The sequence below is a fragment of the Strigops habroptila genome, chromosome 1 (genome assembly GCF_004027225.2).
Source record: "Strigops habroptila isolate Jane chromosome 1, bStrHab1.2.pri, whole genome shotgun sequence".
Classification (NCBI taxonomy): Eukaryota; Metazoa; Chordata; class Aves; order Psittaciformes; family Psittacidae; genus Strigops; species Strigops habroptila.
Window position 1 is genome coordinate 92,159,396 of NC_044277.2, and position 23,829 is coordinate 92,183,224.

General features: G+C 41.0%; 1 protein-coding gene across 1 annotated transcript in view; it reads left to right on the forward strand.

Moving 5' to 3' along the window:
- The window catches only part of RNF144B (ring finger protein 144B), a 48,331-nt gene that overhangs the window by 21,081 nt on the left and 3,421 nt on the right, over nucleotides 1-23,829 (forward strand). The window contains exons 3-5 of the mRNA XM_030503564.1: nucleotides 10,536-10,640; nucleotides 18,236-18,296; nucleotides 23,404-23,605. Coding sequence (XP_030359424.1) covers nucleotides 10,536-10,640; nucleotides 18,236-18,296; nucleotides 23,404-23,605 — 368 coding nt within the window. The remainder of the gene's footprint in view (nucleotides 1-10,535; nucleotides 10,641-18,235; nucleotides 18,297-23,403; nucleotides 23,606-23,829) is intronic.

The window sequence follows — 23,829 nt, forward strand, 5'->3', positions numbered from 1 at the left end:
AGAGATTGGGGTAAGACTGTCAACTGTGAGCTATGGGATCGAGCCCCTAACAGTTTTTCATCTGTCAATGCTTTCATCTTATGTAGCTTATTCTTATCTCCTACCAGTAAGGTTAATTATATAGATCCAAGAGTAGTATTAAATTTGAAATAGGAAAGGGCTTGACATGGACATGATAGGTTCTGCTCTACTAAGATGAAACAGTTTTGTTTCTTTTTTGTTCTATTACACGTGTGATGTCTTTTTTGGTTTTCACTACAGCATTTTTGGCTGTGGAAATAATTGGAAATTTTTACCATTTAGGCATCTGTGGGGGTGAGCTTGTATCTCCTTTTCACTTGTAGCCTGTAAAACCAAGGAATTCAAATGAGTTAGAATTGTGTACAGCTATTTTTTCCAGCTTAGAAACTCTTGTAATAAACAGTATGCCTTGTAAAAGCTGTGTTCTAGCCAAAGTAAGTAAATTGTGTTTAAGAAGGTGTATGTTTGCATTTTGGTGGAATGTTGCTAGTAAGACAGGAGTTTTCAGATAGCTATACACATTTTTACTTTCTCTGTTCAGAGAAGAAAAAGCAGATGGCTTGCAGAACACACTTGCCATCTTATTTGGTAGCCCAGTCAGGTCTGAAGAGGCATCAGCCTTGTGTTTATCATCATGTGTTGCATTTGATGTAAGACTCTCACTGAAATGTGAGATTTACACATCCTAAGAATTTGGAAATGGCTGTAGTGTACCCGACAGCTTGGCAGTTTGTATTACTCAATTCGTTTCCTATACCTGTAAAACCTTTGCAGAGTGCCATGGTGTGGCCCACATTCTTTTATATATATATATATATATTCAGCAGTCTGTGTGTTACATGACTTTTTGCTACTTGCCCCATTCCCAAAAGAGAAGAGGCTCTCATCTATTCCTGATATTGCTTATCTCGTTTTTTGTCTTGCCATTCATCCTTCTTGTATATTTGGAGGGATGTCCTTCCTATCTGTAGTCCCTTGTGCTTTCCTTGTCTTTCATTTTTTTCTTCCCTGAGTGAGTCTATGTGCAACTGCTGAGGTTTTGCCCCTAGGGTGGTTACATCACTCACACATGTACTTAAAATAATTATGCACTGTGTCTGGCTACACCATCACAAGGTTACAAAATACAGTACTTTAGTCCACTTATAATCTAGGTTCAGAGCAAACTAATATTAACTACATCCTGGTTGATACACCTATAGAATTATGTTGTGAATATTAAACTTACTTCTAAGGAATACATGTTTGTATCCTTTGCTTTTCTCCTTCCCCCCTGATAGCTCCAGCGGTGCCTCACGCAGGCAAGATTCAGCAGTGCTTGTGCAGGGTTGTGCCAGAAATGAACGGGCAACCACCCAGTTTTGCTTTTGGAGGAGGCACTGGGTGTTACCCAGGCTTTGGCACTTATTAAACTGACTGGAAAGTATACATCTTGGAGATTCCTGCCTTTTCAAAACCTGGCTTAAACTGGGAAAGCAGCTGTCAGAGATGAGTAGTGTGAGCACGTGCACCTCTCTTCCTATTGCAAGAAGTGCCCTGGTAGCTGGCACAGCATAAATTACACTTTGGAAGCAGTAGTGAGGAGTGCAGAACTAGCAGTAATACTGGAAATACTAAGGGCCCTGTGGAAGCCTTGGTGCAAGTCTGGAGCCTGTAGCAGTCATGGAGATGAGGTTTTACCAGGTGTGGTAAGATTGCCCTGGTGGCAGTGATGATAGAAGGGAACCAGTGCAGTGATGTTATGGAAAACATGGCTTTGGGGGTCAGTAAAAAAGCCACTGTCAGCTTCTTCCCTGCGTGACAATTCTGTTTGATTTTGTCTTTCCTCTTTTCCTCTTCCTCCTAAGCATTTCAGTCCTGATGAGAACCAGGTGAGCAATAAAAGCATTGCTGCTATTTACATCAAACAGCTTCTTAGATCCATTTGTGTGTTATTTACTGGAACAGGGTTCGAGATGCCTAAGACAACATGTAACAAACTCTGAAAACAGAAGATATTTTCCTGTATGTGCTTCTGTGTTGTCAGCACATGTTTGTGCAGAACTAGCGCGATTCACCCTTCTTTTTTTCCAAGCAAATTCTTTGTTGGGTCTTGTACTTCTGAGAAATACGTGAGGTAACTGAGTAACAAAAGGTGCAAAACAAATATCATGATGATCCACCTGTTTGTTATTTTGGTGCACACAATGCAGTCTGAATGAGATTAAACTTCATGCAACCTTAGAAGGCGAAGTCAGTGTGCAATGTTGAATGGAAGCCCAGGTAGCTTCTGTCTTGTCTTGGCTATTCAACAAGTAGGTGGTGATGTGAAGGTGTTTGGGAGAACAAGATTTTCTGCCATAGCTATGTGTGACGCCAAGGCCAGTGCTAGACAAGGGTGTAAAAGGCTCTTTTGCTGCTGTTGGCAGCCTGGCACCGTGGGCAGATGCCTGCCTGGCGAGTCAGGGCCTTGGGAGGCTGCAGCCTCCGACAGAGGGGCTTGCGTGCAGCTGCCAACTACTTTTGCTAGAGGGGAAGGGGAAACCCTTCCAGAAATAGGAGTTTCTCTGTTGCGCTTCTCCGGCAGGACACTAAGGCTCCTCTGCTTTCCTTAACCCTTTTAAAAGCAGCTTCAGGTGGTTAAATACTGACATTTTGTCCTTAGTGCTGTGAAGCCTCAGACCACTTGTGCAGGAGAGCACTGCAGAACTGGAGACAAATTGATGTGGAGGATCGGCATCATCAGCAAAAACCATGGGCAGAAAAGCCTGAGAGCGGAGGAGACTGAGTAGATCAAAGACAAGGAGGAGGCAGATGACAAAGAGCGTGGGTTGCCTGCTAAATGGAGCAAATGTACATGAATACTCCAGTGAAAGACTACTTAGTAAAACTTCTGAGTAAAGGAAAATTTGGATTTGCCTTAATCTAGTCAGCACTGTGTTTTAATACCTCTTCTGTTTCTTTGTGCTAATTTTCAAGAAGGAATTTGGTCTGCTGTTCTGCCTCCTCTTTCCGCCATCCTTGGAGACACCTGCATGTGCTCACGGCTGCACCAGAGCACTACTTTTTCCTCTTCCTAACTAGACCTTGTGCTGCAATGCCCTGCTTACTTTACATAAAGCTCACCTCAGGTTGTTTTCCGCTTCCACTCACAGGTAGCAAGCTGTCAAGTTTTGACATTTTGGATTCTTTTTTCCCCCAGCTTGATATTTGAAATATTTCAGAATAGCTTTGTTTTAAAGTTATGAAAAATAAAATTCCCACACCTGCTAATATTGGCACTGAACACATAGCACTTTTATAGTAACTTAAGTGGTTTAAGAACTTCTTAAATGCATTTCTGTGTAGAGTCACACCAAAAGCAGAGTTAGTAGGGATACTAAAAGAGTGGAAATGTACCTGTTGTTTTTTGATGGATGCTACTGTCCAGGAAGAGGGGCTACGTATTTCTGAACTCAATAGAGGTGGCAGCATCTGCATGGTGGCCAAGGGAAGACAGGCGAGGAAGAGGGAACTAACATATTTAATGACAGCACCACTTTGGTGAAGTTGGTATTATCGTCATTTAACAAATGAAGAAACAGATGTAAGTTGTCAATGCCTCAGAGTGCCACAGTAACTAAGCCAGCCTGTGACGTAAGCCTCATGCTTGTGTCTGTTTTGTAGCTGTTGGTAAGATCAGGTTTGGCCTCTCACAGATTTGATTGCAAGAGAAATGGTATTCACAGCTGGTTTGTTTTTGGGAAGGGTGAGTTTCTCTGGTCCTGTTCTCTAGTCTTTTTCTGTTTCGTAGTAACACTTCATGGCCATGATTACCAGGAAGCTACCCTGACTTTTATGAAAGGCTGCCAAGATGTGGTGGGTCATGTGTAAATTGGTATTAGACGATATATCTGAGCAGAACCTAGCACCATTGGTAGCAGATCTTTTGAGACAAAGCTGATGACGATATATTTCTCAGATATGCTTGAAAGATTCCCAAAAAAATAGGCTATTATATTCTGGTCCATTGTCATGTTTGCTCGCTGTTTTCACTTGGTCATGACAAAATGAAATGCTTGTCAGTGATGTTATTCCTCCCCTTCTGTTGAGCCACAAGATGACTATATGTCATTTGACGCTAAAAGGGCATTTTTTCACTTTCTTTCAAGCATCTGTCTCAATAAAGCTTTTATGTGGCCTGATGATCTATCCATTTGAAAGCAATTTCATTTATCACTGTATCTGGTCCTTAGCAGCTAAAATATAGGTTGGGCAGTACAAATGCATATTTCATTGGATTTCTGTTTTGCCCTTTAAACTGTGCCTATCATAAGTTTATCTCTAATAAATTAATAAATGGCTATTTCTGTGGTGTACTTTAAAAAAATATCTTTAATTGGAAAAGCTCACATGTTTTCCAGGTGAAGTGCAGATGCCCCCAAGCTAATTGCGAATAGACTTGATTCATCTAGTTTTAAGACCTGTTGAGAAATACTTGAGAGGTTCCAGGAGTCTGATTATCACACATCGAAAGTGATTAGCCCTTTTTAGAGATTGAACCTGCAGAAGTGCAGATGTCATGACAGCAACGAACATACTGCTAAATGTTATTTTGATCTGTCATAAACACTATCAGTACTCTTTTGGAGGCAGAGTATATTTATTTGAGTACACAATTTATTAAATGCTGAGGTGATCAGGTGGTTAAATTTAGAGTTCTGGCATGAACTATCTTAAGGAAGTCGATAATACTACATATTCCATTTAAGACTACATGACTACTACATTGTCTTGTGTAGGCACTGAAGAATGGGTAAATGGTTAGAAAGAAATGAAAGTTATGTCTTACTGAATAAAAAGTACATAAACACTGCCCAGAACTGAAACAAAACCTAAATTCCTATCTGTTGACTGTTCTGAATCATAAGACACTATGAATGCCAACTAAAAAGTTATGATTTCCCTTCATATACAGGATTCCCCCCACACCTAGATTTTGAATTTGTAAGAAGGCTAAGGCTAAGAAAAAAACCCAAACCCAAACCAATACAGTTTGAGGGCAAATCTGGAAGAGAGATTTAACATTTTAATCAGTCTTGTGGATTTTAAGATGGAAACCTGAAGTTTTCTTAGTTTTTCTGAAATTGAAATTGCCTTCAAGTTGTACATTAGTAGGGAAAACCCTCTTTTGGCAAGATGCCTTCAATAATTTCTTGCATTTTCATATTTAATGTAGGCAGGTCATGCCCTAGTACTGGTTAGGAAATCCTGTAGATCCATTTTTTCCCTTTACACAATTTAATTAAAGACAAATACCATTACTTATCCTGTACCAACTGCTGTACAGTGGCTAGCAGCAATTTCTGTAGCATTTGACAGGAAAACAGGCCAGCGCTTTCCATTTCTTTCTTCTTCCTACCCATCCTCCCATGTTTCTTAATGAAACTACCTGTTCAATTTTGTCATGTCACATATGTGGTTTTCTTTCATGATTTTGCATCCAAACCAATGAGGCTGCATTTAGGGAGCTGAAGAGCTGCATGCAGATGGGAAATGAGCAAGGTAATGAAACATGTCAAGGCACTAGAAAAAGTAATATATAGGAATGATTGAGATCCATCTTTTGTCTCTGGTACGGAGATTATCTGAAAATGGCTTTGAATAGAAACATAAGATTTCACAGTAAGAGAGGTATAGTGTCTTTGTCATATCATTACCTAGCAACGTAATACTGAGATTATACTTTGAACTCATGTTAAAATGCGGAACTGTTATGGTCCCCTTGCAGGTTAAGTACATTGCCAGACATTTTTTTCTTTTCTTTTCTTTTTTTTTTCCTGGTCAGTACATTAAAAATGCCCTCCACACAATACACTTTGGGGAAAAAAAGTTGAAATTAGAGCAGCATGTAGGAGAAGTGTTGAAATGAAGAATTCATGAATAGCCTGAACAGGATTTTCTATTCATGGTGCTCACAGCTGACCACAGAAAACACTTTCAAAGGTTAGAGGAAGTGTTTATTACTGAAGAAGGAATTTTTCATGTTATTAGTTTGTGCATTCCTGCATTGGGCTTTTCGGTGCTTTTTTAGAGATTCTTCCCTCATGTTACAACAAACACTTTCAACAAAGCCTTAGTTCCAGGAGAGGAATGTGTTCTTGGGGCATATGTAAATATTTACCTAAATTGTAATCTTTCTTACAAGTCCTGCAAGATGAAAAAAAAGAAATGCATATATGTTGCATGATAATTCGATCCAGGTACTTTACAGGCCTTAACTTACTAGATACTCACGAGTATCATTTTGTTAAGTAGGTAAATGGATATTGACTTTATTTTATCAAATAGAGGAAGATGATGGCCTAAAAGACAAAAACGGCATAAGAATAAGGAAAAAAAATCTTGCCCCAAATGCTTAGACAGAAGATTATTGAAAAGGTGTCATTATACATGATGAATCTCGGGCAGAGAAAAAATTACTTGTAGTACGCTTTCCACTGACATTGACAACAGGAGGAAAACGTGCTTGGGAAAGTTAGCTCAGCACCAAAACCTTCTGTTAGGTGTACTGAGTTTTACTGGTGGAATTACATTGTCACATTTGAAAAGATTACTCTTCCTTGATTGCATCAGGATTTTTTTTACGTATCCCAGAACACAGATATGTACATGGTATAGTTGCTCAGTGGGAAAAATCTGAGTAAACTGAACATAGCTGATTAGCATACACCTGCAGGTATGGAAATTAAAATTCCTTATGTTGGTGTCTACCATTTATTTGAGGGTGAACACAATGTAGCCAGAGCTCCAATTTGTGTGTAGTCAGCAGGATTCAAGCCTGTTGAGCAAGACCACAGTAGATTTTTAGTCTGTTTCCTCAACGATTTTGCCTTGAGTATGTGGCACATTTGTTGAAACCTCACTCTGCTGGTAGGAAGGTCACTGCTGATGACTTTCTTTGGAGATGTCATGGAGAGTTAAGACGATGGTATCACTGTCATTGTAAGCCACAGGTCTTGTGGTACGGCTTCTACAGCCACTGACAGCTCTCCATGCTTGTAAGTCACCACACTGTGGGAAATTCATGGGGGAGCGTAGCCCAAGGGTATTGACACCATGTAATTTCTGGGATGTCAAGATTAAGATCCTTTCAAAAAGCTGTTAATACCACAGAAGGCTGAGTATCTTGATCTTACCTTCACTTTGTAGAGCAATTAAGCAGCATAGGTAGCGTGTGCAGTTTCCCTTAGATACTGCTGATCTGTGTAGACAAAATGCACAAAAAGTCTTTTGTGTCTGTATATATTTGATGTCTGTATAATGTATTCTCCATAGTGTGGGAGGACATGCTGCTGAGAAGGTCAGTCATGATTCATTATATAGACATTGAATCCTCTTTCTGTCACATTTGCAGCTCGTACATCTTTTCAGATTCTTCTGTTTGCTACTTCTCAAGTAAGTAGCTAAATTAGTAGCTGAGCTGAGTAAAGAATAGTAAAACCCCTCTAAAAACAGTCTTTCTGTTAAACTGAAGGCATATTTTAAAATTCTAGTGATTTTCCACTGGCTCTTCTTTGCTGCTAACTTGTGAAAGATGGAACAAGAAGTTCACATTCACGTACAGACTTAGATAAAAAGCTTAATCTTTCAGTGGTGAATGTTAAATGCTTCCTTTGGGTTTCCCAACACCTTTGAAGTCCTTCCATAAGCTTGTTGAATTAGACCCACAGCACCTTTTCCAAGTGCAGAAAATCAAGGCAAAAATTTAATACCTATAAAAACTATTTAACATGGAGGTTTTCTGTGGAACATTTGAAGACCCATAGCACTTCACAGATCTATTATAAAATCTCACCAAGTTACCCTCTGAAAGCACAGCACCCTCTGAAAGTATCTCAGAAGTCTTCAGTTGCTCACCTATCCTTACTTACAACCAAGAGTGAGCTAGAAGAGAAGGAGAATCCAGATGCATTAGCAATTCTCAGAAACCTCTGTTCTCCTGGCTTGGCAACCCTAATTATTAAGATACTGCATATTGAAACTGATTGCAAAATCCATACTGTGGATTGAAGCTCCTTAAGAGCTTCATGCCCATCCTTGCACAGAAGGGTAATTGTCAGTGCTCTGAGCTTCTGTCCTGGAAGTCTAAATTAAGAACAAGCCTCTGGGCTGCTTCTAGGCCTGTAGTAACTTCTCAGACTTTGTCCTTGCTCTGTAACCAGCTGACCTGAGCTGCCCCCAGAATACAAATCCACTGTACCATGCTGTCAAAACAAATTACGAAGTATCAGGCAGCACCACGGAGGAGACAGAAGCCAGAATCTTAGCGAAAGTAAAAGGTTTCTCTTCCGTGCTTGCTAAGGAATTCAGGCAAACATTAAGGGAAACATTCCTCCTTCCCCAAATGCTGCCCTGAGACTTGATCCAGAAAGTAATCAGGTCTGAGGGAAGAGTGAGTAAGTAATCAGGTCTGAGGAGAGGGAGCGGAATGTAAGGAGGCTCTACTGAAGCATCACCCACGATTCTAAGAAGCGCAGTCAACACGCTGCAGCACATGCAGGCTTTGGGGAAAGGACTTAGGGGGCAGAACTTTCTATTTGCATTGTTCATGATGGAGGCTGGGTACAGGGCACTGAGGCTGCTGCTTGAATAATAGAAGAATAGCTCCTGGTTAAATCTGGGCTGATATTCCCTAAGGAGCTAATACTGTCTTCAGTTACTGACATGATTTCTTTTTTGCTCTTCACCTGTAAGTATCTCCCTCACCTCCCACATACTCCTTGCACCATCAATTCCGTACAGCCTGCTCTGCTGCTTTCTTACAGGGGTGTGTGCTAGATCTGAATCCATTAGTGCTTAACGAGCTAGATATTTAAAGCTTACCATTTAGGTTATACCCCTGCATTCTTCTAAATGAATATGCTTCAAATATTTACAGATCAGAAGTAAGCTCATTTAAAATAATGAGTTAAGCTGATGCTACTTGCTTGAACTAATTCCTCCATATAGTTCATCACAATTAACCAAAACATGTGGACATGGACATTTCAGTCAAGAGACAGACAGAATAATAAGGAAACCTCATTTCCATTTGTAAAAGTCCTAATTATCCTGACATTTAAGAGGGTACCAGTTTCCAATAAAAATACAAATGAGGAAATGTCTTTAATCAGAGCACGATATGCAAGGCCTTCTCAGAACAGTTCAAACTGATGCTGACTTGAATGTTAAATGCCTGCAAATACTGGGAAAACATTTTGTGAAGACTCTTGGGACTTTACCAGAGCTGATGTTCCGAAAGGCTGTGATTTCCCCATGACATACCGAGTACCTTTTGAACTCAATGCCTGTTCCTAAAGTTGGCAGAAAGGCAGAGGTCTTAAAGACCTTACACTTTGACATATTTCTTCAAAACTAATGGGGCAATACGGGAAGAAGCCAGGAGTACTGAGGGAGGAGAGGAGAAGTTTATCATGTGGGCATGAAATATAAGTCTGTAGGGAAAAAGGCTTCGTTAGTCCTGCTGCTTGTAAAATATGTTGGTTTTCATTTACAGGAAACTTATGCAAGCTGATACCAAAATTTGCCAGAAATCCATGTTTTGTTATTAACAGTGATTTGCAATTTACTGTATGCTTTGTCATTATTTTGAGGAGACTCCCTTGTTTTGTTTGATCTAAAAGTGTGCTCACTTACTTAGCTGTGCAGTTTGGAGGTACAATTCAAACCCTGTTCTTTGGTCCATTGCAGTGGGTTTATGCCATGATTTTATTGAAGCCTCTATAATATGTGTTAAAAAGACAAGCTAAATATATTTGAAACCAGCATGCCAAGTAAAATGTGGGGAGGGCTATTTTTTCCTTGGAGGGGGAAGGCCTGCCATTTTTGTGTAATGAAACAATTTGGAAACATTCATAAAGCATCCTCCATGCCACAGGTGGACTTTGAATTCCTGCTCCACAGACTAGAAGCTAATGATAAATCATGGTAAACCATCAAAATTACCTGACTTATGGGGGGGGTTGGAGGTGGGGGAAGAACTGATAGCTGCACATCTTCTAGGCAGATTATGACCTCCTAACCAGGTTATAAACTCTCTTCCCCTTTTATGCTGCTGAGAACAGTAGTCTCGTTCTTGTAAATGAGGTCTCCTACAATGGAGACTGCTGGCTGAGAGTCTGAATTAAGAACATAAGAGGAAAGACAAAAGAGTGAAGCCTGTTTAATTAGGATGAAAGATACTCCCCCCAGTAAATCCTCCAATCCCAGTTTAGCAGAGCATAGGGGTTGTTAGCACTGAAAGGTCTGACTTGCTGACTTGGGTAAACGCAATGCTCAGCAGATGAAGTCATGCATAATTAATTGTTCTTTGTTGCATTCTTTCCAATATAATGACTTGTAGCATTCACACTTATAATAATTGATGTTTCTGTGTGCTGGAGCTTCAGGACAGCCAATTAAGGCAGTGAAGGTGGTAGCTGTGCAGCATCTCTAGCATCTGTGTGTTACCAACATGTGGGCTATAACTTTTTTCTTTCTTTACTTGTTTTTAGTGCCTAAAACAGTACGTACAGCTGGCAATTCAAGAAGGTTGTGGATCTCCTATCACATGTCCAGACATGGTATGCTTGAACCATGGGACCCTACAAGAAGAAGAGGTATCAATGCTTTTTTCTTTCTCTCTTTTTTTTAACATACCCCCCCCAGTCTTCTTTATATCTACATAATGAATATGATCATAAACTTTTTCCTCTCTTTAATTACCTTTAATGAGCTTTTGGCAAGAAGCCTGACTGACAAGAGGAACTAGAAACAAACAGATGTTTTTCAAGGGTTTTGCTCCTTTTTCCCTCTCTCTGTGCCTTGAGGAAAGGCTTACTTGGCATCCTGGCAACCTCTGAATTACCCATGCAGGTGACTTAACCAGAATACCCTGTATCCTAGAATTGCTGAGCCTCCATTACTGTTGTCAGTTAAATCAGATTTGATTTGACTGCAAACACTGTAATTCTTGCACCTCTCTTAACTCAAGAGCAAGAACTCAAACTGATGGTACACAAGGCCAGAATTTCTTCATGTATGTTTATATGGGGCTGCAGCAACCAATTTGAAGTCCAATATAAACATGCAAGACTCTGTATAGTTATATAGAAAGAAAGGTAACTGCACAGCACTGGGTGGAAGTAGGTCTTAGGAGATTCGAGAAGTGTCGTCACTCCCAAGGCAGATATGGGACAGGTTGAGAGCTCAAAGCTAAATGAGGTTTAAGTAGAGCTGTTTGCACATCAGAGACATGCACAATCTTCCAGTGTAACTGGAAGATTCAGTTTCAAAGTTGGAGATGGAGAAACTGGAGGGGAAAATGTGCTCCTTCTTGCACTACTTGAGACAACAGGGCACGAAGGGATTGTAGGTGGCTCCTAACAGGCTGCCTGATGACTTCCTACCAATGTTCAGCCTCCTGACTGACTTAAGGCTGGTGTAAAGTTTCTCGGTTGGGTTTAGCACCAAACCCATGATGTGGGGAGAAGCTGTTGACAGTGTGGCTGGAACCCTAGTAGGTGCCAGCTGTTCTGTGCATCTAGAAGGCCACGGAAGAACTGTGGGCAAATCTGATGTTGCCCTGCAGCTATTATTGCATGCTTGCTTTGTGAGCCAGGTAGGTGCCTGCTGGGGCTGAGAATACATGCAGGAAGAAAAACCACCTTTTTTTCCACCAGGGAAAAAAGGTAGCTAAGGGATTGTAGCTGGTTTTGTACATTCTGTCTGCATTTGTTTGCAGGGACAAAATTAAAGAGAATCAGATCTCCATCCCTGAACTGAAGAAAAGCAGCTTATCTTCTTGGTTCCCTTGAGCCCTGTAACTACAGATGACATAACTGTGGAAGAAGTATATAATCCTATTAAAATGCAATCACGGGCAGTGAAATTCCCAATACCAAAAATGCCTTTTGTTCCAGAAAAATAAAGTGATCTCCTCTCCAGCATACCTTTGAAACACCATGCTTAGCTCAATCAGGGCCTGGGAGTTGCAGCTATTTTTGTCATGACATGCTGGGATATGGTGGAGCTTTTCTTTGGCTGAATCCAGCTACTGTGGAAAGTAGCCAGCTGTTTCCCTTCCTCCTTTCTTCTGTATAGATACTAAGAGGGCGTAGCAATGTTCCTCCCTCCCATCCCGCCAGGTTGGAGGTTTAGTCTTGAAAATGTGTTTTTTAAAGACAATTAACAAATGGTAGGAAGAATTCTGCTCTGTTAAGCTAGCGTTATGATGCTATAGGAATTCTAGAGATATATTTCCCCTTAGTAAAGCAGGAGAAAACTCCAGGGCAGGTATTAATGGACCGTTAGCTTAATCCTAGGGTGTTTTTTGGGCTAAAGACAGAATGACTAAACAGCCCAAATGTGCATTAGTATCTCATGGATGAATGAATGTTTTGACACTTCCTTTTGGCAGTGTGCTTGAAACACAGACCTTTCGCTTGAAAACCAAACAGGCACCCAGTCTGGTTAAAATGAACTGCTTATGTATTTTACCAAAACCCTTTCTTTTAGGAAGAACCCCCCCCAAAGCCCCAGGAATGATAGAAAGTGTAGATTGTCGTTGTTAATAGTCTGAAAATTTAGTATGTAAACTACAGAGTGTGTATGAGGACTCTGTATTCTGTATTGGTCTTTTTTTCACCTTTGTGTTAGCATCAGAGTTTTGAAAAAATACTTTTCATGTCATGTCCATTTCAGACTCTGCTGTGAACGATGTTTACCGGGTACCATTATAGTTTGGAGAAAATATAGCAGTTCAAACTGTCTTTGTCATGGACATAGTGTTAAACTGGTTCCTAAACTTTGAGCTGAATTGTGTCTAATTATGTTACCTAACATGTTTGGTTTTATTTTTTCGTTTTAAATGCCTTTTGTCCTCATCTGTGAAAGTGAATTTAGGCATAATTTGAAGTGAAGGAAAGCCTTTTTATTGACTTTGGTGTATTTTGATTGAGCTCAATTCAAGAAGGAAACTGAACAATTAATAACAAATCTTATAAGCAATTTATAACACATTATAGGTATGAAAGTTCCTCTACCTCCCTCTCTCAAGGTCCTTATTCATAGTGTATAGGAAATGTTGGGAATTCAGGCTTTACTTCTGGTCTTTATGCCTCTTTGGACCTGAGAAGGAAATGTTCCAGGTTTTTATTCTGTAAAGAACTTAAAATGAGGAGTCATTTGAACTAGAAAATGTACTTTTCAGTACTTTGAAAATGTGTTTCCTGAAACCCCTCTGTTTGGTTGTGGGTTTGGTTTTTTTTTTGTTCTGTTTTGTTTTTTACTTTAACAAAATCCAGTTGAAACTGGTACGTTCCCCAGCAGTTCTTTTTTGTTTTGACAACAGTGCATTCAGACAGAAGAAACTGTTCCACTGGAGTGTTTGATTGCACTGGAGTGCAGTTCTAGGTCAAATCTTGACCTGTTACATCAAGATAGCAGCTGCTTGTATTATAGATGGTTTTAAGTAGAAATAAATGGGTGTTGGTGGTGGGAAGGCAGTGGTTTTGGCTACAGACTCTGTTTCAAATAGCTGGTTACACAAAAAAAGGAAGTTTAAAAGCAATCTCATTAAACAAGATGTTTGTCCTTTCAAGCTCTAATAGTACGATAAACAAAGATGATTTGGATTCCTTCCTGGTAGCAGAAGGTGGAAGGAACATCTTATGTTACAGCAGTTCTCTTTAACCGTGCAGACTTCTGTCTAGAATTTTCCTGTCTCTCTTGAGAATTTGCTCCATTGATTTGATTGGACCAGTTAATATCCCTAATCTAAATAAGGGGTAGTTTATCATGGTTTGAAATGGTTTTGTTTGGTGCAAATCCAATCACCAGTGTAAGCTATGAATCAGGGTAAGTCTCAACTGCATACAGGGATTTCGAATGCAATACTCACTTGGATAATGTCTGGGGGATTGTGCTTTGCTCTTTCTGATTCCTGTATTGTTTTGAAGCTTGTAGCATTGATGCCAGTGATCCATGTATATATAATCTGATCTGGATTAAAACCGTGCAGCAGGCAGTAAAGGAGTTACTGATTTGGGCTCTCCTTTTGCGTCTTTTGAGAATTACCCCTGTGCATGCAGTGCAGATTCTGCTTATTGTCCCTCCATCTGTGTAGACTATGATCTACACTAATACTAACCTGACAGAGGGTTGTCAGCACTTTGTAAAGTGACACTGAAATGGGACAGTGACCCAGATCTTAGAATTCTTAATTACGTTATATTCCATACACAGCTGAACAAAAATCCCATTGGGGGTAAGTTTAAAATAGCAGTTTTATTTTTAATTTGAAAATTGGTTTACCATTTGCTAGAGGCGATTGAAATGGTAAAATGAAGAGGAGGATGAGAAAATGTTGCGGGCCAGCCTATCTTTTTCAGGGTCAAAATTACAATTTTGGTTCTTCTTATTTACTCATTTTTAAATAAATCCACGGGGAGCAAATGGGAGAGTCTTAATTTTGTTTTTATTTGCCACTGAATAAGAGAAGAGCTCCTTAATGGAGAAAATGAATAATTTAATATTTCATGATGACTCTAGTGAGCATGGTAACTGATGAAGAAAGGTGTGGGTGTAATTTCTAACAATGAAGAGTCTAAACTCCCCTACCCCTTTCAAAAGCAGACCACAGCCCAAGTTAAAACTATTTTGCACTCCTTGCAAAGCCAGACAGTGCCCATGTGAGTGGGACTTTCTCAGAGGTGGGCAATGCAACCCTTTGCAAACAGCCATTGCGGCTGCCAGTGCAGGATCTGCCCTTGTTGTGTAGCTGCTAAAGTGAGAAAGGGAGAAGCACTTGCCCTGGTGAACTTCCCTCCCTTGGCATTATCAAGGTTTGATTCATATGGGTGTGAAAGGAAGTAAGATCTATTCAGTTTTCTTGATTGCCTCCTTGCATCTCCCTTGAAAGCCTGAGAATAGGTGGAGCAGTGATTTTCCCTTTCCACTGTGGTAGCCAGCATGTGAAAACAGGGGAGTTGTTCTTCCTTGGCTCCTGGTTACTGCACTGCCTGGGTTACAAGGAACAGTCTGCCCCTGTGTAAACTGAACCCAATTATTTCAAATGCTTTCATTTTCCTTCCTTTGCTTTTTTGTCTCGCATAGTAACAGGGCCCTGGTTATCAAACCACATTGGGCAGTCTTTTTGGGCACTTGGCAAAGGTCCAGCTGGAGCCTTTTGTGGTAGTGAGCCTTCAAAATTTTGCTTTTTTCCATGGATATTTTTACTTCAGGTGAAAGCTGCTGCTGTTAGCGTGAGCTCTTACATGTTCTTGTGCACTATAACAAGGGGATTTTAACTGCAGGTGTTGCTTACAGGGTATAGAAAACCAGAAAACCTACTTCAACTCCCAGCAGCCTGCTAAATCACAAATCAACATCTTTTCAGGAGAGCAGAGTCCTTGCCTCTCATTTTCTTCATAGACTTTTATTGTAACCTTAACCCAACATTAAAAGATGAAAAAAATTAAAAAAAAAAAAATAAAAAAATTAAAAAGACCAAAAACTTGTCCTGTAGCATTTCTGGCTACATTGAATAATTTCATAGTCTAGAATAAGAAACGTCTGCTTTCAGATGTGCTTATGGTCTTTCTCTCTTAGCCCTTTGCCATCTGCTGGGTTGCTTGTTTGCTTCATCCCCAGATCTCCATCCTCTGTCCAGCCCAGAAGTGTGTGTGGTTGTGCAGAAGAGAAGGTGTTTGGGATGGACTCCTGTGTGGGGCTGGAGAAGTTGTATGAAGATGAACATTTAGACTCCGGTGCCAAGTAGGAGGAGATAAACACGTAATCCCCTTACCATGCTTATGGCTGTCCTCCTCAATTAAGCATAAATGAGATTAAGAGTTCACTCAGGAAAGGATTTGCTGGGGTTTTTTGGGACCTGATACTCATGTTTCTTTTTTTGTTTTCAGTTGAGTTTGCACGTATAGCTTCAATGTGTCCCTGAATTCAGGCAGCAGCAGATTGTGCATGTCCTCTTGCCTAAAGATATTAGACCTGTGAGAGGCTTTGGCTCAGCACCTCTCAGGTTGATCTCTATGTGGGTGCTACTGGGAGCTGGTCTTTCAAAGCCTGGGGGGGTCAGTAGCAGCGGTGTGTGTTCAACACCTGGAGCTGTATGCAGGGATGGGGGACCTGAACTGTGAAGAGGGTACGTAGGAAGAAGAGTGAGGTTGGGGGAAACTGGTGGGAAAGGCTGGCATGGTAAAATCAGGTCTCCAGGTGGAGAAGGGGAAGCTTACAGCACTGACTCTGCTTCCTATTGAAATCTGCAATGAAACTCCTAACTCCACTCCCACTGTAATTAAAAAGGATGATTTTTAATGCATGGGAAGTTCTGTGCTCAATAGAGCTGCTCTTGGAAAACTATTTGTTAAAAGCAAAAGCAAGCACAGAAAGACCCCAAACAACTAAACAATTCACTCAAGCGGCTCTTACAGCACTGAGATGCACTGTTTTAATTTGTCGTAATGAATGGAAATTTAAAGTAGTTGCCAATGCTCACCCAGCTAGAGAAAAGCAGTGACTTCTTTTGTTTTCCAAACTATTTAGATTTGCAGCTGCCCTGGGGAGGAGTGGGCAATACTGAAATGATGTGTCTTGTGGATTTTATATAGCTTTGTTGGTTGTCGTCTTTGCTGAAGCTGCTGAACTTGACTCTTTCCTCCTGTTTGGTTGTTACTTGTTTTCCGAGAGTGTTTCAGCTGATTTCTGATGAACAGGTGAAGAGTTTGCCAGGAAGCACTCCATGTCTTGCAGTCATACTAATGTAATATTGTTCAGACATGCAAATACTTTCATATTAAAAATAGTTTACACCCTGAATTCAGAAATTGAACAAGGACAGTACTTTGACCCAGGGCTGTCTTGCTTGACTAAGAGTATGCTTTGTTCAGATTTGTTTGTGTTTCCCATTGTGATATTAAATCCTTTGATATCTTCAAGTGTAAGTCTTTTAAGCATCTTCGAATACTTAAAGTTTGACATCAGATAAATGATCCAGATATCTGCTTCAGAATGCAATTTTAATTCCAGTTGATTTGAAGTGGATATATTATTCTCTTTTTTCCATCTACAAAAGCAAATTACCCACAGCATGGTATTGAATTATATATTGATTTGTTTTGCCTTTGTATTTCTTCTCACGAGTGCTGTATCACACAACCCAGAAGGATAGCAAGGGCCAGTGTCCAGTTCACTGAGGACAAAAATTGCCTTTTACAGTAATCTGAAGGACTGTGGTGGGATGCTGGATGTGAGGTTTGAGAGCCCTCCATTTTGAAACTGCCAGTTCTGCACTGTCTCACAGTGCTTCAAATGATGAGGTGCTGTATTAGTATTAGTCTAGGTTTATTTTCAGTAAAAGAGAAAGAGATTTTCAGTGCTGGTGCAATATTACAAATGGATCAGATAATGAGAATGATCTCAGATTCTGAGTCCAACAAACTTGTGGCTCCTGAAATGTCTGTAAAGTTTCTTTTGAACCCCTCCTTACCTTGTATGCAGGTTTGCTTAAGGGCTTTAAATAAAGTACTTAGTTTTCCTACATCGACTGTTAACTGGATATTAGAGGCATTTAGTCTTTTAGGCTGCTAGTTTAATTATGGTAATGTGTAAAATGTATCAGCAAAGCCTGTTTGTCTTATGCCAACTAAATTTGTTGACTTCAGTCCAGTTCCCAGTGGGCTGGTGCATGTCTAAGGCAAATTCCAACAGCAGTGGCATTAACCATCTCAGCCCAAAACCCATGAAGTGAATAAAAAATGGAAACCAAAGAGCTAAGTGACCCCTGCCATTAAGGCTGAGGAATGAGGAACCATTCGTTTGAGCTATATTCTTGTGCATGAACAACATGCTGCTGTCTAGAAGCCTGGCAAACTGTCACCCTTCCTTACATTAAACCAACATGAAATAAAACTGGGAAGCCTGAAGTAAATAGAGAATCCACAGAGAAGGCTTTCCTATGCATAGTAAGAAAGACATGGGCTGAACTACTGGGCCGTGTGGCTGCAACAGGAGAGGTCAAGAACTACTTTTAAATCTTGGAAGTCAAGGTACAGAGGAACATGGTGGTGAAAGCAAGCAGGGAGAGGTGGTGGATTTGAGAGCCAGCTCAGGAGAGCAGGTGTGTAGAACAAGGTGCTTATTAATTCTTTTCAAGTCTGTGTTTCTAATGTTTTTTCTGTGTGTTTGTTTCTTATTGCAGATTGCCTGTTTGGTGCCGGTTGACCAGTTTCAGTTATACAAGAGGCTGAAGTTTGAACGAGGTGCGAGCCTTTTGGTTTCTATTACCTTCCTTTTTAACGTGTCAGTGGAGGCAGCATTATTACATACTGCAAAGACAAAGCCTGTTGGGCAAGTTAAGGAAGAGACAGAGAAGATAGCTTTGTTTTGAAAGAGTTTAAGAGCAGTCACTAGGTTTGACTGTGCTCCATAAACATTTTGGTTTTAATCTATTTTTTATTTTATTTTTGTTTTCTACTGAAATTATTTCAGTGGAGCAGAATCAACAGACTGGTGTCTTACTGAAATACCACACTTTTAGTCAAGCTTGTGGGCAACACCCTCAGATTGCATGCCTAAGGCTCCATTGTTCTTCCTGCAGCATGCTCATCCTGAGTCTTGAGGTGGTGGTTGTACTGGTAGAACTAGACAAGGTGCTAGAGGCTAGTGCAGGATGCACACAGTCCTTTCGTACATCCATAGGGATCTTCAGAACTCCTGGCGGAGACAGACCCTGCAGTGTGATAGGGGTTATTGCAAAAGCTGCTTGCTCCATGCAAGGAGCTTATGCAGAAGCCTCATGTGTGTTCATCTAGTGTATTTTATTTTTCCTGAGGGATAAATGGATCCCTCATTACTGAGTAAGGCATATTAGTAAAGAAGTTTGAAACCGAAAGTCTTACTGGGGCCAAGCTTTCCTATGCCAGAGGCCAGCCTTCTGCTTCAGGAGATGGTTCCTTTCCAAGGCTGAAGAATAAACTTGCTAGTCAGAAAGATGAGGTCCCACACTGGTTTTAAAGGCTGACACCAACTTGAAAGCCTCAGCTGGAAGTTGCAGAGTTTTTCAAAGAACTCACTGCATGGTGGCTTGCAGGGTAGTGTATCTGGGACTGATCTACCCTGACTATGCCCGTTTTCAAACTTTCCTTGAAAGACTGTATTTGCGTTCGTGCTTTACATGCATGCCTTGATGCAAATAGATTGGGAACATGTATAGAAATGCAGAAGTTCATAAAAGTTAGGCACAGTAATGCACTTGAAAAGATGGTCACATGGAAGAATAAGTGGGTTTTTACAGAATCTCATCTGGCATGAGTCACAGGGAATGATCATGAAGTACAGAAGCTGCAGTATGCCCCCGAGTTTATGGACAGATGCAGATTGTAGCTGTGATTCGCAGGCACTCAGGCCAAAAAAGAAAAAAAAAATCCCAAACCTTGCTTTTATTTTTTGTTTCTCTCTCCTATTTTATCTTCTTCTTGTTTATCCTTAATTCCTTAGGAAGTCCCTCCAGTTCATAAGCCAAGCAATGGCTTGTCTAGAGCCCTAGACAGTGGAAATCAGAGCTTGTTAAATCACCATGTTAAAGCAGTTAAGAAAGAGACATTCTTGCAATATATTGATCTGTTTTATGGAAAATATTTTAACTGAGGCCTGTGAAACGAATGATCTCCTGGTATGTCCTCCTCAGTAACTAGCCAACTAGCTAACTAGCCAAAGCTGAATTCATGATCTTTTGTCCAGCTCCCTATTACATCTCTTCTTTTTTTACTGCCTCCCACACACAGAACCCTGAAACTTCTCTGTTTTTAAAATCCTCCTTTTCTTTCTTGCCAAAGTCTGACACATCTTCCTCCACCTCCATTATCTCTCTTCTAAGATGTGTTCTTTCTCCTTTATAATGAGTAAAACTGGCATCCAAGCAGCAGGCTTATACATAGCCTGTTTGCCTTGCCTATTGGTCACAGCAATAAATCCATCATACTGATATCTGGGAATGATTCCTGCTAACTAAAGCTCTGACCTGGACACCAGCCTAATCCCAATCCTGGCTAAGACCTGTTGCCTATCCTGGATTTAGCCCTGCCTTCAAGGCTGCCCTTTTTGGACTCATCAGTTGGACTTGGCTTATTAGCTTCTGCTGGCCTGAAGCCTGTTCTCACCTGATCCCAACCTGGCAAGCCTGTCTGCCCTGACCGGTGCCAACACTGGCCTGACAGTCTTTTCTGAAACTAGCCATAAACCTTGCTGATGGCACCTGCTGGGGCTGAATTCCAACCCATAATCTGCCCGGGGACATCCAGCAGTGGAGATCTGTTGTGTGTCTTGTGTCTGTGTCAGCCTTAGTGCAACCTAGCCCTTTTAAAACCTGGTGCTACAGAAAACCCAGGCTTTTCCTCCCTTAAAATAGGCAGGTACTAGGGTATCCGTCATGACTTTTACTCTGATGAAGAGCCCTTTATTCAAACTCTGCAACTTCCTATTTTAGACCCTTCTTCTCTCAGCTTTATTCTGTTGAGATATGGGATCTTTGCTTCAGCACCCCCTTTGCTTTACTAGAAATGCTTCTTGGGTAAGTCAAAAGACTTGCTCTGTAGTCTTAGCTTACTAGTCTTCAAGTGATAGGTAAAGCCAGTGCTTCTCACCCTTCCGGACATTTTCTATTGTGAGATGAATTTTGGGGAAAATTTTGAAGACCTGGAGAAGAGCTTATACATCCAAAAGCTATTTTTCCTGTACCCCATCTGTTCTGGCTGTTTTAATAAGAGAGATTTTCTCTCCAGTTCCTTATTAAAAAAAAAGAAAAAAAAAATGGCAAATAATATTGGGTAAAAAAGTAGTGAGAAGTAACTGGCATACAATTGTATATCTATAGACATTTGCTTAGTTTAATAAGGAATGCACCGAAAATATGATATTGTGAAAATATTGTGGGTTTTGTGTTCTTAAAATGCAAATGTTTTCAGGCTTAAAAGCAAGCTTTCTTACATATCTGTAACTTCTCTGCATCCAGTCAGGATCTAGCCACAGAGCTTCCATGCAGCATATTTTAATAGAAGAAACAGGAATTGCTCTATGTCTGTTTAGGAAGGGGTTGATGTGGTCATCAGAAATCGTGAAATAGAGGAATAGGATGTGGTTAGGACACATGCATTATATTTCTATTTTTGTGACAGTTGCCCAATAGACTAGGTGGCAGATGATGAGAATATCCGTTTTATGCCTGACCAAAGAGTAGTCCATTTTAAAAGGAGGTGTACCTAATATTCTGTGAAAGGCATAGGCTTCATCCTTTCATTGAGTACCTCTCCTGAGCCAGAAGTTCTCCTTTCTTCAGGAGAAAGGAGAACTTCAGCTGTGTTTCCCCCATCTGTCTCCCACCTGCTTGTGAAAACTGGCCAGATCCTTGCGTGCTATTGGCACTGTTTGGGAAGGCTTTCCTCCTGAGAGTGGAGCAAGTGTGGCTAATCTGGTTCTGGGGAAGCAGGGGAAAGGCTTGGGAGAGAAATGGCCCTAACCAAAAGATGGAGAGGCTTGTCACAGCAATGAGAGAGCCTCCTTCCTTTTTTTGGCTGCTCCTTTTTATTTTTTCCTGGTTTCACTTTTATGCCATGGTAAACCAAGCAGTATGAGACAGCATGGATTGCAAAACACCATCTGTAGGTTCTTTGTAAAATGGAGGAAGTGGGAGAGGGGGGAGTTTCATCTCATTCATTACATCTTGCTGCAACAAATTTGTAAAAACCAGTAAGACTTACAAGCTAACTCCCCTCCTCCCAGTGATGTCAAAACCAGACGTCCTATCTTTCATCCAAAAACAGGATAGGAGAAGTTAGGTTTCCAAAGGTATGTTAAACAGCAGCTATCTGTGGGAACTGCACTTTATCTCATTTAACTGCTGTTTATCAACAGAAAGCATACAGAAGCTACTGTGTGAAGACTTAAATGCAATAGCCAGTCCTAGACCGTGGTCTTGCCTAGTTTAGAGTTTCTTTTACAAGACACCGAGGGAAGCTACAGAAATAGTGATTTCTCAGTCAGGACACTACTTTTTAAAAGTATATAAAAATGTAAAATGGCTTGTGCTGCCCATCCATGTCTCTCTCTTCCTCTGACAAATGAAGCTGCTAACTATTCTGTTCTGGCTTTCATTCAGTACAAACCAAAATGTTTGTTTGGTTTGTGGGGCAAAGGAAGCACATGTAAGAGAATACGAGGAAAGAATGCAACAAGTTCATGAAACGGCTGGAGGCAGAGGTACAGGTGTTTTGCTGGCATTGCCTACAGATGACATGACTGGGGCATCTGCTAGATATCCATCCACCAGCCCCCTTCACTGTGGGTTACCAGCAACCTCCTGCAGAAAAGCAGTGCAGGCCAGGGGGGTGTGCATAGGAGGAAGTGCCTTCAACTGTTTTAGCAAAATTTGCCAGAGGACATGTGTCTGGGGCTCTTGTGCAGCTTTTTGTTTCAAGTGGGACAATATTTTATCTGCTGGAGGTACATTGTAATGGCTTTGGCATCTCACAGTCAGGGATTTCCACCTGTTTCTGAGACATCCTCTCCATCCGTTTATTTTCAGTGGTGGTGTCAGAGAGCTCCCAGGGAAGGAAGAGAGGCCGGTAGCTCCTGCAGGCACAACAGCCCTTTTCTAGGGAGGCTTTGTAGGGTAGGAGTGTTTGGCTGCACCTCATTGGCTTGAGCAACATAAAGTTGCACACAGAGTGGGCACCCCTAACAGTGAATGTGTTTCGGCTGGGTTTCTGCTGCAAGTCCAAATTCCTTGAATAAATGTTGGGGAGTGAGAGGAAGAAGCAACATTTATCATTCTTTGCCATGTCTGTAACTGAGCATCTCCACCCCGAATCTCATGTTGACTATCACTGTACCTGACAAATAGTGATCATATAATAAAGTGAATATTAATTGGCGTTTGTAGGTAGAGGGGAGGAAATAAACCATGCAGTGTGACTTAACATTAATTTAATCACAGTCCTGCTGTTTACATGAAAGATACTGTATGGCTTGCACACGTGAAAGACCTGATGGCCTAATGTCACAAAAATACATGCTTCTCAGAGAGCAGCAGTTAGGTTAATCTTTTGTACCTCCCTATAAAGGCAAACAATACATCCTCTGTAGTGATTGCCATTCTCGTGATGCTTCCAGTGCAACTGCCTTAGCAGAGCACAATTGCAGACTTGCCTAAAGAAGAGGAGTAGGTTCAAATGCCCATAGGCATGGGTGCGGAGGACTTCAGCTTCCCCACCCACGTGCAGAACTGGGTCTTGCGTACCTGTCACTGGAATGTCACTAGAATGAGAAGGGGACTGAATAAACAGTTTTATTTCTCTCTCTGATACATTTCAGAAGTCCACCTGGACCCCCGGAGAACATGGTGCCCTGCAGTCGACTGCCAAACGGTGTGCCATACTGCACCAAGCGAGTCGGGAGCGCCGATGCCGGTGGAATGCCCATCTTGCCACCTGAAGTTCTGCTTCTTTTGCAAGGAGGCATGGCACCCACAGCATCTGTGCCAGGAAAACCAAACTCCATTGCGAACTGAGCATGGGTAAGAGGGGAACCCACAGAGGTCACACTGTCTTTTGGTTCTTTGTGGCATGGGGTGCTAGTTCTGTGCGTCACATCAGTTTAATGAAATGCCTTCCTTCTAGCTTGTTAGGTGCATCTCTGAAACTTTCCATCTCTCCTGGTGTTTCCTAAATATAATTCCAGTCTTAATTATTACTTTAAATGATAATCTTATTTTTTAATACTTAATATTATTTGTGTACT